Source organism: Panthera leo, chromosome D2, assembly GCF_018350215.1.
Source record: "Panthera leo isolate Ple1 chromosome D2, P.leo_Ple1_pat1.1, whole genome shotgun sequence".
Lineage (NCBI taxonomy): Eukaryota > Metazoa > Chordata > Mammalia > Carnivora > Felidae > Panthera > Panthera leo.
Window position 1 is genome coordinate 7,002,789 of NC_056689.1, and position 15,052 is coordinate 7,017,840.

At 39.6% G+C, this 15,052-nt stretch overlaps 1 protein-coding gene across 1 annotated transcript in view; it reads left to right on the forward strand.

The window, feature by feature from the left end:
* The window catches only part of MINPP1 (multiple inositol-polyphosphate phosphatase 1), a 46,883-nt gene extending 33,556 nt beyond the window's left edge, over positions 1 to 13,327 (forward strand). Inside the window, exon 5 of the mRNA XM_042907983.1 lies at positions 11,579 to 13,327. Within this exon, the coding sequence (XP_042763917.1) occupies positions 11,579 to 11,975 (397 nt within the window). The 3' untranslated portion in view covers positions 11,976 to 13,327. The remainder of the gene's footprint in view (positions 1 to 11,578) is intronic.
* Positions 13,328 to 15,052: the final 1,725 nt, after the last annotated feature.

Below are 15,052 nucleotides of genomic sequence, written 5' to 3' on the forward strand. Positions count from 1 at the left end.
TTTCACGTCCGGTCTTCCAGCACCATTTGTTGAAAAGATTGTCTTTGCTCTATTGTATTACCTTTGCTTTCTGATCTTTACTTTGTCAAAGACCGGTTGACTGTATTAATAGGGGTCTATTTCTGGGCTCTCTGTTCCTTTCTATTGGTCTGTTTGTCTTTCGCCAGGACCACACTATGTTGATTACTTTAAAATTACTGTAAGTCTTGAAATCAAGTAGTGTCAATCCTGCAACTTTCTTTTTCTCCTTCAGTGTTGTTTTGGCTCATCCATATTGTTTTGCTTCTCCGTGTAAACTTTAGAATCAGTTGTTGTTATCTACAAAATCACTTGCTGGGATTTTTATTAGGATTGTATTGAATCCATAGATCAAATTGGGAAGAACTGACATTTTGACGGTATTGAGTCCTCTTTGATTCTTTCATAAGAGTTTGGTACTTTTTCTTATATAGATCATAGACATATTTTATCTTATACCTAAGTATTTCATTGTGATGGTACTAATATAACAACAATGTGTTTTTAATTTTAAATTTCCACTTGTTTATTGTTGGCATATAGACAAGCGGTTGGCTTTTATGTATTAACCTTGTAGCCTGCAAACTTGCTATACGTACTTATTAGTTCCAGGAGTTTTTGGTTGATTTTTTGGATTTTCTACATAGACAATCATGTCATCTGCAAACAAAGGCAATTTTATTTCTTCCTTCCTAATAGGTATACCCTTTTTTCTTGTCTTGGAGTGTTAGCTAAGACTTCCAGTATGATGTTGAAAACTAGTGGTGAGAAGAGACATCTTTGCCTTCCTTGTACCTGATCTTAGCAAGAAAGCTTTGCATTAAGTATGATGTTAAGTGTAGCTATTTGCATATGTTCTTTATCCAGTGGAGGAAGTTCCTCTGTTCCTAGTTTGCTGAGAATTTTGATCATGACTGAGTGCTAAATTTTGTCACATGGTTTTTCTGAAGCTCTTGATGACATGATTTTTCTTTTTTAGCCTGTTGATGTGATTGTTCGCATGACTTTTGAATATTGAGCCAGCCTTGACACCTGAGATAAATCCTACTTGGTTGGGGTGTATAATTCTTTTTATACATTGTTGGTTGGATTCAACTTGTTAATATTTTGCTTAGGATTTTTGTGTGCTTCTGTCTTCATGTATATTGATTGGTTGTGTTTTCTAGGGGTATCTTTGCCTAACTTTGGTATTAGGGTAATACTCGTCTCAGAATGAGTTAGGAGTTCTTTCTCTTTGCTTCTGTTTTCTGGAAGTGCTTGTAGAAAATTGGTAGAATTTCTTCCTTGAAGGTTTGGTAGAGTTCACCGGTGAATCTTTCTGGAAGGAATCCTTTTGGGAGGTTAGTAATTACTGATTCAAGTTTTTAGTAGATATAGGCTTACTTGGATCATCTATTCTTGTGTTTTGGCAGATTGTGTCTCATGGAATTGGTCCGTTTTATCTAGGTTATCAGACTTAGCAGGTATGGAGTTCATAATATTCCTTTATTATCTGTTTAATGTTCACAGGATCTTTGGTGATCTCTTTTCTTTCTTTTCTGATATTAATAATTTGTGCCTTCTCTTTAGCCTGGCTAGAGACTTACTGATTTTATTGATCTTTTCAAAGAACTAGCTTTTGATATTGTTCATTTTTTTCTAAAGATTTCTCTGTTTTAAATTTCACTGATTTTTGCTCGTATTTTTAATTTTATTTTCTTCTGCTTACTTTGGATTTGATTTGCTTTTCTTTTTCTACATCCCTGAAATGGAAGCTTAGATAGTTGATTTTAGATCTTTCTCCTTTTCTAATATAGGCATTAAGTGCTATCAAATTCCCTATAGGTACTGTATTCACTGCATCCCACAAATTTTTGATAAGTTGTGTTTTCATTTTCATTTCATTCAAAATGTTTGCGAATTTCTTTGGAGTTAAATTTCTTTTGAGAGTTCTTCTTTGACCCATGTGTTATTTAGAAGTGTGGTGTATAACCTCCAAGTATTTGGGGGTTTTCCAGTTGTCCTGTCAGTGATTTCTAGTTTCATTCCATTGAGCGAATGTCACACAATTTCTGTTCTTTTAAATTTTTTAAGATGTGATTTGTGTCACAAAATGTGGTCTCTTAGTGAATCTTCCATGTGAAGTTGAGGAGAATGTATAATCTGCTATTGTTGGATGAAGTCCTCTACAGATGTCGGTTAAATCCAGGTGATTCACGGTCTTGTTGAGCTTAATTTCTCTTTACTGACTTTTTAGCCTGCTGGATTGGCCCATTTCTGGTAGAGGATTGTTAAAGTCTCCAACTATAAGAGAGAGTTGATCTGTTTATTCTTGTAGTTCTGTCAGTTTTTGCCTCATGCATTTTGTTCTGTTAGGCACATACCTACATACACATTAAGGAATATTCTGTCTGCTTGGAGTAGTAACCCCTTCATCAATATGCAATGCCCCGTTTATCCTTAATAACTTTCCTTGCTCTGCAGTTGGCTCTGTCTGAATTTATATAGCTACTCCTGCTTTCTTCTGATCAGTGTTCATTAGCGTGCTATATCTGTCTCCGTTAGTTTACTTTTAATCTGCATTGAAAGTGGGTTTCGTGTAGGTAACATGTAGTTGGGTTTTGTGCTTGGTCCACTCTGACAATCTCTGTCTTTTAGTTGGTATATTTTGTCCGTTGACTTTTTCAGTGATTGTTAATACAGTTGGATTAATACCTACCATATTTGTTACAATTAGCTGTTTCTTGCCCTTGTTCTTTGTTCCGATTTTATCTTCCACACTTTTTCTAACTTCTGTGGTTTCAGTTGAGGATTTTGTATCGTTCCATTTACTCTTCTTTCATAGCATATCGGCTGTATTTCTTTTCTTGGTGGTTGCCCTAGAATTTGCCATATGCCTGCACAACTAACCTAAGTCTGCTTTCAGATAACACTGTTAGCACTTCAGGGGTAGTGCACGCACCTTATAACAAACTGTTCCCAGTCTTCTTTCCTGTCCCTTGCGTCATTGCTGCCATTCATTTTACTTGCACATAAACATACGTGTGTGTGTGTGTGTGTGTGTGCGCGCGCACGCATGAACACGCATATATAATCAAGTGCGTTATTGCTATTATTATTTTGAGCAAATTATTATCTTTAGGTCAGTTAAGAATAAAAAAATACAGTAGCTCAGTGGGTTAAGTGTCCGACTTCAGCTTAGGTCATGATCTGTCGGTTCGTGAGTTCCAGCCCCACGTCGGGGTCTGTGCTGACACCTCGGAGCCCCGAGCCTGCTTTGGAATCTGTGTCTCCCCTCTTTCTCTGCCTCTCCCTCTCTCACACTCTGTCTCTCAAAAAATAAAGAAGTGTTAAAAAAAATTAAAAAAAAAAAGAAATCATAAACATTTTTATTTTACCTTCACTTATTCGTCTTCACTGTTTTTCTTTATGTAGATCTGAGTTTCTGACCTACAACTATTTCCCTTTCTCTGAAGAACTTCTTTTAACATGTCTCGTGAGGCATGTCCACTGGCAACAAATTTCCTCAGTTTTTGTCTGAGAGAGCCGTTATTTCTCTGTCACTTTGGAAGGATGATTTTTGCATGATACAAAATTCTATGTCGGTGGGCTTTTTCTCTCAATACAGAAATACTTCACTGTCTTGTTTGCGTGACTTCTTTCAAGATTTTTTTCTTTATCTTTGATATTATGAAGTTTGAATATGGTATGCCCAGGTACAGTGGGTGGTTTTTTTGTGGTTTTTTGTTTTTATTTGCTTGCCGTTTGAGCTTCCTGGATCTGTGGTTTGGGGAAATTCTCAGTCAGTATTGCTTTAAATATTGCATCATTTTCTCTTTCTCATCTCCTTCTGGTATTCCCATTACACATGTTAATTAAACCTTTTGTGATGGCCCCACAGTTCTTGCATATTCTGTTCTGCTTTTCCCAGTGTTTATTCTCTGTACTGTTCAGTTTGGGAAGTTTCTGTTGTTATGCCCCAACTTGGAGATTCTGTCTGTGTCCAGGTTACAGACACATTCCTCGCTTCTGTGCCATGTTTTTAATGTCTAGTACTTTTTTGATTCTTTCTTAGAATTTCCATCTCCCTACTTACATTATCCATCCATTTTTGCACGTTAATATTTGTTGTTGTTTTTCTTTTTTATCATGGGAGGGGTGGACGCACAAGCTGGGGAGAGGGGCAAAAGGAGAGAGAGAGAGAGAGAGAGAGAGAGAGAGAGAGAATCTTAGGCCCCATGCTCATGTGACGTGGTACTCAATCCCATGAACCATGAGATCATGACCTGAGCTGAAATCAAGAGTCAGATGCTCAACCAACTGAGCCACCCAGGTGCCTGTGAAGCCCTTACATATTAATCATAGTTAAAAATTCCTGGTAATTCCACGCTTATCTGCCATACCTGATTCTGGCTCTGATGTTTTTTCAGTCTCCTTAAACTATGTTTCTGCCTTTTAGTATACCTTGTAATTTTTTTGTTTAAAGTGGGCATGACGTGCTGGATACAAAGACCTGTGGTAGATAAGCCCTTAGTAATGTGGTGGTGAGGTGTATACTCCTGTAGACCTGGGATGAGGTCTCAGCCTTTTGATGAGTCTGTGGCTCAGGCTGTGAACGGCACCAGTGCTTCTCACTTCCCCATCCTTAGGTGGCACAGGACGGGTGGAGGTGGCTAGAACTGGGTATTTCCCTGCCCCTAGGTAAGTTAGACTCTGGTAGAACAGTTTCTCCTGAGGGTAGGCCTTGTTAAGAGGAATAGAAAGCTCCGTGTCTTTCAGAATGGTTCCTTTCCCCTCCCCCTGCCAGCAACAAGAAGGGATTCACTGTGAGGACCTGGCCGGGTTCCTGGAGGTAACACTCACTAAGTGTGGGTGCTCCCCAGGGTCCCTCGATGTTTTTAACTCTGACTCGCCCATATTGAGCCCCTAGCCATTCGTCACTAACAGTTGAGGTTTTCCCACCATGCCCTGATGCCCGCTGTCTGTGTCTCCAATTTGGGGGGTATTATCACTTTGCCTTGTGAACTTTGGCTCAGGTCATGATCTCACGGTTCGTGGGTTCAAGCCCTGCATCGGGCTCTGTCGTGCACTCTCTCTCTCAAAATAATATATAAACATTAAAAAAATGTATACCTAGAGTTTGATATTTTGGCAGTTGAGTTTCAAACAATAAAGTAAAAAATCAATTTACGTGTTGCTTAATCATTGTAAGAAAAGAAAAAAAGCATTCTGATGTTCTTAACTATAAGGAGATCCCTGATTTGTACTAGAGAGTATAAAATGGCTGAAAAATTATTGGCTTTATTCTTTGGAATTTTATACCTCATAATTATAAGTTAGACGTTTTACTTCTACTTTTTTGGGGAGTCTTGAAGAAGATTACATTATTACATTTAGTTTTAACACTGGAACCATTAAGGATTACTAAGATGAATTTGGCTAGGAAAACATAAAATAGTGAAGAAAAACAATTATGTTGGAAACTGAAGTGATTTATATTGTGAGCTATAATTTAATGGAACTACTTTTGAGTTAGTACAAAAAATACTTAACATTCTTTTAGATTTCTTACCTTATTTAAGAGTGTGTTAAATTCTTTCTGCCTTAACCCAACCTAGACATTTAGTGAGCTCTGAATTCTTTTCTTTTTTTTTTAAATGTTTATTTATTTTTGAGTGAGAGAGAGAACACAAGTCAGGAAGGGGTCAGAGAGAAGGAGACACGGAATCCAAAGAAGTCTCCAGGCTCTGAGTTGTTGACCCAGAGCCCGACATGGGATTTGAACTCACAAACTGCAACGTCATGACCTGAGCCGAAGTTGGCCACTCAACCGACTGAGCCACGCTGGTGCCCCTGAAATTTTTTAATGCCAAAATCAAGAAAGAGATTTTTAAAATTGTGTAAAACTTGAAAGTGCTTAAAGAATTTTTAGGCTACTTCAGGGTTTCAATTTTATGTTCATGTTGATAATATATTTTATAAAATATCCTAAGGCATTCTTTTCTATTTAATAAGCTTTTTCTCTATGGGATAAAATTTCTCTAAGCCAGATTTTTTTTTTTTTTTTTCTAAGCCAGATTTTTGATAGTCTGCTTTCTTGACATTTTTGAAAAGCCATAAACCAAACCAATTAAGTGTCTTGTATGCTCAATAAAGATTTGTGCACACACATTTATGACTGATTTACATACAGCCCATGAAATGATCCTTCTTTTCAGGTATGGATGAAACAAATTGATGAATGAAACAAATTAATAGCTAGTGTTTTTCTAGTGAGTTAAGAGATCACTTAGATAAGTAAGTTAACCCCAGTTTTTTCGTCTGTTAACGGGCGATGATAATATCCACGTCGTAGGGTAAACCAGCCGTGACCCTTTACTGAGCCACAGTGGGCAGCATTTCTGTTGTAAGACTTACTAGGAATGTATCTGTGACCCTGCTGAGACACCGTCTCCTCTAAGTTCACCCAGCTCTTCCCCAGCCAGGAGGGTTTGCTTCCTTTTGTTCAGTTCCCTTAACACACGAGTGCTAATCTGCAAGAGCCAGGAACATGTTTTATTCGGATTTTTTGTTCTTTCATCTTTATAACCTTTCTTATTTTTTCCTCCCCTTCTAAAAACAGATAAGCACAAACAGCAAAAAACACCTAGCATGGTACCAGGCACTTGGCAGGGAATGATCGGACCTGTCACCCCTATAAGCTTAAAATATTTTTATCTGGTTATTGTAGAAAATACAACCTGCAAATAATTGTAAGTTCCGTATTTCCTACGTACACATTTGGATTTCTAAGCAAATTAGTGTTTTCCGTGTTTAAGACTGTTTTGGGGAAGGCTATGTTAGTTTTCGCCCCATAATCAGTAGTTATCCTTGTCTCAAGTTGTTATTATTGTATTGGTGAATTTAACTATTGGTGAATTAACTATTTGCCTGGAATACTTTTTTATTGAAGTATGATTAATATACCGTGTTATATTCGTTCCAGGTGTACAATGTAATAATTCAACAGTTCTGTACCTTATTCAGTGGTCACCATAAGTATAGCCACTATCTGTCACCCGACAGCGTTACCTTACTGATTATGTTCTCTATGCTGTACTTTTCATCTCTGTGACCTATTTATTTTGTAACTGGAAGTTTGTACCTCTTAATCTACTTTATCTATCACACGCATACCTCCCCCCTGGCAACCACCAGTCTGTTGTCTGTATTCGAGAGTCTGGGGTTTTTTGTCTCTTTTATTTCCCGTTTGTTCATTTGTTTCTTAAATTTCATTTAACATAATACCCTCTAGGTCCATCCACATTGTTGCAAATGGGTCCTTTTTTATGGCTGAGTAATATTCCATTGTGTGTATATACCACATGTATAGAACACCTCTTTATCCATTCATCTGTGAATGGACGCTTGGGCTGCTTCCTTATCTTGGCCGCTATAAATAATGCTGCGATAAATGTAAAACATTTTTTTTTTAATTTAGATGTATCAAATGGCAGAAGACATTTATTTTTGTTAACAGAGCTCCCTGTGTAAATTTAATATATAAACTAACTTGATTTCCCATAAAATTCCTGAGTATTTTCAAAGCATAGTTTTCCTCAACTTTCTTCTAAAAAATAGCTGATTTTAACATATAAGTGACAGTAAAGCAAGTCAAAACAGAAAACGAAGTTTGATTGCTCTTTCTACATAAAGAGCCTTCAGGTTTAAAACTTACATGTGGGTCCCAACCTAAATTTAATTTTTTCTGTAGCTTGGATGTCATTACTGCGACTTTGGACTCATGATTTGTACATAGCCGTGTTGGTTTCTTCCCTTTCCCTAGCACGCATTTTTTTATACATGTGCTTGTTATTTGTCTCATATCTTTCTTTCCATTTTCTCTTTATCTGATTGACTTTTGAGTCCAAGTATATAGGGCTGTCGTCACCACTGTCTGTCATATACTCCTATGTGGGTATGCTGTATACAGTTCTACGCAGTAGTCACGAGCCACACGTGCTCATTCATTCGGCACTTGAAAATGGGGCTGGTCTGTATGGAGATGTGCTGTGAGCGTGAAGTACACACTGCATTTCGAAGGCTTGATAGAGAAAAAGAGTGTAAAACAGTTCATTGATAATCTTGCTGTAATTGGTTGAAACTAGAAAATTTTGTATCGTATATTGTCTTACATTTGTTGGAGTTCCTCAGTGGGGAAGAGAGGAGGGTCGCTGACTGGTCTTTCTGCAGGACTCTGGAGGTATTGCTGCGATCCTTCCTGACCTCTTCCCATCCTGATGGATCCTTTGGATAACGGTAATGGAGCATCAGGATGAGAGCCTGTCCTGGCTTTGCAGTTGCTTCCTTGTACTAGATGACTTAAAACGTAAACCAGAGCAGGTGACCCTCAAACAACAACAGATTTAAACTGGGTGGGTTCACTTACATGGGCGTTGTTTTTTGTTTGTTTGTTTGTTTGTTTTTCAATAAATGCAGTGTAGTACTGTGAATGTGATTTCTCTTTCTTAGGACTTTCTTAACATTTTCTTTTCTCTACTGTGAGAATACAGCGTGTAATGCATATAACATACAAAATATGTAATATATTGCATTATGTATGTATACACTGTAACATGCAAAATGTGTTATGTGTTATATACAGTCAATAGCATATTATAAAAAACAGCAATCAACTGTTTATGTTATCAGAAAAGCTTCCAGTCAGTGTATTATATACAGTCAATCAGTAGTCTATGATAAACAGTCACTTAACTGTTTATGTTATCATCAAAAAGGCTTCCAATCAACAGGAAGCTAGTAGATAAGTTTTTGGAAGTCAAAAAGTGGTACACAGATTTTTTTAAATTTTTTTTAATACATTTATTTATTTTTGATAGAGACAGAGCACAAGTGGGGGAGGGGCAGAGAGAGAAGGCGACACATAATCCAAAGCAGGCTGCAGGCTCTGAGCTGTCAGCACAGAGCCTGACGCGGGGCTCGAACTCACAAACCGCGAGATCATGACCTGAGCGGAAGTCGGATGCTTAACCGACTGAGCCACCCAGCTGCTTCGGTACACAGATTTTCGACAGCACAGAGGTTTGGTGCCCCTAACTCCTGCATTGTTCAAGGGTCAACTATATTTTTACATGACTTACTTATTATGTATTACTGTTAAGTTCCATTATATTTACATTATGACAGTGGTATTAGCTTTGGCTTGCATTTATTCAAATGTATAAAGGCACCAGGTAAGTAATGAATGAATCCATCTTGGTTAGACAGTGTGCAGTGATAGATGTCCTGGGCTGTGGGTATATATGTCCTCTCCAGAGTAACCCTTATTCCTGTTCAGCTAATTTTTTGCCTTATGGGAGCATATGTTGTCAGGTCTTTTAGGTTTTCAAGAGGAGCCAAAAATCTGTGGATTTTTCAGAATCTGAGATCCACCCAATCTTTAAAGACTGACAAATAATGCAGAATTCAAAACTAGTTATGCAGATGAAACCAAATATAACTGTGGTCTAAATGATAGTGCTTTGTAACTTTGGGCCTAAGGGGATGCTTCTTGGAAATAAATACAGATTTTAAATACTTTAGATGACTGAATTAAAAAATACACCAATTAAGAAGAGGGAGTAACCCCCCCCCCCCCCAACTCCCTCTTCTTAAAGTGCTTATTCCCTTTTAGAGAATATTAATCTCAGAGTAGTGGATAATTGAGAAATAGTATGTTACAGTTTCTATGTATTTTTTGAGTAGTTCTAGTACTGTATACTTTTATTTTTTGTAGGGATGTTTTTCTGCTCCTTATTCTTCTATTTACTTTTCTATCACTCATTTTAATGTGCATTTAGTTTCTCTGAATATTTAGAAGGCGGCTCACGTCAGGTTGCTTCTTTAACCTCCTGGGGCTCCCTTCTTTGGTACTGTATGTGTGTGCTGTTCAGAAAATGGCAGGTTGCTTTCTGAGATCTCCTGGTTCTGGTTTGGTGCCCTGACCTTGATCCGACTGGCGCTTTTTTTGGCCTTTGCTGTCCCTGTCCGACTCAGTCTTGACTCCCTCCCACAGCTTCTAGTATGTGCAGCCTCTGGGCTAGAATGGGGCCTTGGAGTGGCTGTTTCGAGAGTTCCCGGTGGCTAGATTTCTCCAGCCCTGGGAGAGGTCTGACGTGGTCCTCTCTGCACCCGCCAAGTGTGAGCTCTCTCAGTACCTACCAGCTGTGAGCTCTCTCAGTACCCACCAGGTGTGAGTTCTTTCTGCACCCTCCAGGTGTGAGTTCTTTCTGCACCCTCCAGGAGTGAGCGCTCTCTGCACCCACCAGGTGTGAACTCTCTCTGCACCCACCAGGTGTGAGCTCTCTCTGCACCCTGTAGGTGTGAGCTCTCTCAATACCCACCAGGTGTGAGTTCTTTCTGCACCCTTCAGGAGTGTGCTCTCTCTGCACCCACCAGGAGTGAGCTCTCTCTGCACCCTGCGGGTGTGAGTTCTCTTAGCACCCACGACCACGTGTGAGCTCTTTCAACACGCTTTTCCACACGGACACTGATCATGTTCAGGTCTGAGGCTGTTGGTGATTCACTGAGAAAACCTTTCCCTACTGTTATTTGTAAATGTTTTCTTTGGGTTTGGGATCTGCTCTCTAGTTCTGTCTGAATTTGTGGGGAATCATGAAGGTCCAAACCTGCTCAAATGCTGCTGTCCACTGGGAAACCCAGGTGCCCCAAGTGTGTAATCTGGTGTGGGGCTGGCAGGCTAATCGATTAGACGGCTCAGTGTGTTTGAGTAGATTTACAGATTTTGTTTAAGAGCAAAGTTATATTCTTTCTATTAAAGTTGGGGGAAAACTAAGTCATTTGCTGCTGTATATATATTTAAAAAAAAAAAAAAAAGCCTTTACCAAGAAAAGGCATAGAAGGCGTAGAAAACTTGCAGTAAAAAAAGGTGACCTAGCTCATGGTGTGGAAAGCTGTTGTATTGCTGGCCCCGTGCAGACTCCACTCCAGCCACAAACACGGCCGGGCGGCTGGAACAGGTTGTCTCTCTGCCCTTTGTGGTTCTCTTCCCAATGTAGTGCCCAAGGCAGGTCTTATAAAACATTGAAGGAGTACATGAGTTACCATTCACTGTTCAGACAGGTTTGAGCCAAGACCTTGACTGAGTATTGCTTGTCCCCATTTCCCAGATACAGATACGGTAGCGCCTGAGGTTCGTTCAGAAGCCCTCCGTGGAGTAATCAGTGTTTACTAAGGGCCAGTGTGCTCAGTTTCCTTCACGGAAGGGCCATACACTTTTGAAATCCACATCTGCTTCGAGGTCGTTAATCTCCTAGTGAAGACTCTCTTCTCTCTATGTAAAGAAGAGCGTGTGTGCAGTGTTTTAGATGGATTCGCAATACCACAGCGATCCTGAACTGGGAACTTAACCCTGAGTGTGAAACATTCAGTTCTCAGCCACACAGAACCTTAGCCGTGTTGTTGGCGTCTGTACATAAAGATTTGAAAAGGTGAGAACGTTGTGTGCTCCTTCTCACTACTGTAGATATTACCTCCACGACATGAATACATACACGTATTTTTTCTCCATTTGTCTTTCAAGGTCTCAGCCAGTTTCCTCTCCAGTCGTCCTGCAGTTCGGTCACGCGGAGACCCTTCTTCCACTGCTCTCTCTCATGGGCTACTTCAAAGACAAGGAGCCCCTGACGGCCTACAATTACAAGGAACAGATGCATCGGAAGTTCCGAAGTGGCCACATTGTGCCCTATGCCTCGAACCTCATGTTTGTGCTTTACCATTGTAAGAATGCTAAGACCCCCAAAGAAGAGTTCCGGGTGCAGATGCTATTGAATGAAAAGGTGTTGCCATTGGCTCACTCCCAGGAAACTGCTTCCCTATATGAGGATCTCAAGGAGCACTACAGGGACCTCCTCCAGAGCTGTCGCGCCAGTGACGAGTGTGAATTACCAAAGGTGAACAACACGTCTGATGAGCTATGAGTCACCGGACAGGATCTTCCGTCCGTCAGGGAGTGACCCCGCGCTTGGAGTGGCTGGGCAAGCCGCGGTTGCAGGAAGCTTTCCCAGTACTTGTGTATTGCTGTCTTTTCACAGAAAGACGTCGAGTTTCTTTTTGAATCTGGACAGGGGTGTGTAAGCAGCGGTCCTCCCGGGGCAGCTGTCTTACGGGGGAAAAGTCTGTTGGGAAAAATAGCCGGCACTGCACGTGTTGACAGCAATTAGATTCTTCCTATTTGTAGAAGAACTCTCACACTGACACAACATGATTTCACAGTGATCCTTGAGGGTGCTGGAGTCACAGCGTCTGCCCCAGGGATGATCGTAACTTCACGGTTGTGCTGCCCTTCGCTTTCCCGCAGGTGGCACGGCTCTGCTGTCATCCGTCTGCCGCGGAAAACAGGCGGAGCCCCGGGAGCGTCACTCTGGAAGAAGCTAGCCTCTCTAGTGAAGGATTCGAAACGATATTAAGAAATAGAGTGTGATTTTCACAGGACACCTTCACCGAAGGAAGACAGAGTATAATAAAACAGATATTTTATAAAGTATCTGAACACTTTTTCAGTAATTCCTTTTGACCTCCTGGTGAGTCTTGCGAGGCCATTCCTTAATTACTACCTTAGCTGCTCTGCATTTGTAACGGTGGAGGGACAAAGGGGACCATTAGCAGCGAGTAAGACGGAAAGAATCAAAGTTTCTTAGTCCGTTGCTTCGCAGTTTGGTTTGTTTGTTTTTTCATTCTATCACTTTGCCTCTTTTTATATTTTGCCTCTATGTGAAATGTATCTTTTGGTTATTTATTGCTTTTCCATTCTCCCCCTTCCCTCCCCACCCCCCATAAAGATTTCATCCTGGCTGGCTTAGTTTCGTAGATCTGAACCCATTTTTCAGATACTTCTGAGTTTTGTCAGATGCTGTGAAAGTGTTTGCTATAATAATAAACAGAATTCTTGTGACTTTATTATCAGGTCTTTTCTGCTGTGTTGATACAGGCAGTAAATGATGGTAAAAACTTGGAGTTTCAAGCAGCTTTGACTAAATCAGGCAATATAAGGCAGTTTTATTCTGATAGAAATTTCCTCAAGTAAATTTCCACTTTAAGAGAAATGGAAATGCATTTTCTTAAAAATCTAGATAAGTATCACAACTATATACTGAAATTATAAAAGAAGTTGCATAGACCATCTGTTGATGATTGATCCTCAAATGAATTATGTTCATAAAATAGATGATTAGCTGGTAAATACTCCTGGTGTACCAATATGCCTCTGATTGTGCCTGCAAAGGTCTGGTGTTCTCTCTCTCTTTTTTTTTTTTTTTTTTTGGTAAATGGGCAAAGAAGAGAATACTATAACCAGCGTTCGTGTCCATCATCCTGTTTGTAGATCCAAATAAGGACAGTTAAGGACTTTTTTGTGTTCTGTGCCTCGGGGTAACCAGCATAAAATTTAGTATTCTCACCATTCCCTTGCCGCTTGACTCATGGAAACTGGCAGTATTGTTGCGGGGACTCCATTTTCTGTGAAAGGACATATTATACATCTCATTCTTGAATGAGGGATTTACTTTAACTGCCGTGTCTTCTCTTGAAGATTTTCCTCGATCCTGATTGTCACAAATTAATATTGTCAATACATCAGTACTTGAGTACGCATTATATGTACGTACACTAGACTCAGAATATAAGTATATAAAATAGAATGGACGTAGTTCTTCCAAGGGGCTTATTCTACAAGCCCTTAACATTTACTTGGTGTCTGACACATCGACTAAAGAATTTTTGATTTACAGACTTTCTCCTGAAAGTTTAAAGGTCTCATGTTAAGAATCGTTTAATTTTATTGCTAAAAGGACCATATAGTCATCTTAACAGTGAATTCTTCAGGCTGGAAGGTAAGTGTGGTCCAGTTTAGCTAATGCTACAGAGATCATGTTTATTCTGGTGCTATTATTCCCATTTAGGATATGCCTGAAACTGAAGAATTTTATGGTAAAATCCAGCGGTCTTCTCCAGGATGGGATATGTAAAAAGTTGAACATCGAAAAATGATCTTTGGCTAACAAGTTCATTCATAACAGGTGACCAAATCACTGAGTTAAGCCAAAATTTACTGACCGCTGGTTCTGACATTTTGGTCGATTCATAACAGGCTGTGGCCATGAGCCATTTTTCTGTCTAATCTACAACTTGATGTATGTGTGCATTGTACTTACTGTTTTTTATAGTCATGTTATCATTTTGAGGTTTCTGCTCTCCAACCCGTCATCATTCACTTGATACTATTTTTGCATATAATCCTGATCGTCATCTTAACACTGAAGGCAGCACTGAACTTGTAAAGAAATAAGAGCTGTTTTTTTCCAGGCACAACCAACTTTTGTATCTTCCCTTGGTTGCTTTCCTCTTGTCACCTGCAGAACTAATGCATGCCCTTAAATATCTGGGAGCCACACATACGACCAAACCAGAAGATGTAAGTGTAAGTTTTCAGAATATATTTCTCTAAGATGGGTATTTCATGTGGTTCATTAATGATCCTTGGAATTCGGACTGTCTTCTGCCAAGTGGAAGCTGAAAATAAACATTTGCATTACCATACAATTTGCCTATATGTAGCTGTCTGGAACTTACTTCCCAGATTACTGCGTTCCCTCCTAACCATTCTTCCCACTCCCTTAACATTTCCCTCCACTCACCCAGCCGCTCTGGCCACTCTTAAGCACGTTCACATCCTGTTAAGCTATTTTTTAGTGTGTGTGTGTGTGTGTAATAGTATTTTTGAGAAAATGCCACAGCAAAAAAAAAAAAAAAAAAAAAATCATGTTGTTCCAATGAACAGATTTGTAGTTTGAGCATCCTATCTAGCAACCTGGGAGGACGTTAATTTTTAGAGCTGTAGCCATATGGGGAACTTGTGGCTCAGTATGAGGTAGAGTACAACTTGATCTCCAAGCTGTAGAGTTTACCTAAAAAAACCAAACTGTTTTGTCATTACTGAAGTAATACATTGTAAGATCGAGGGATTCTTCATCTTATTCGAAAACTAGTCTCAACTAAA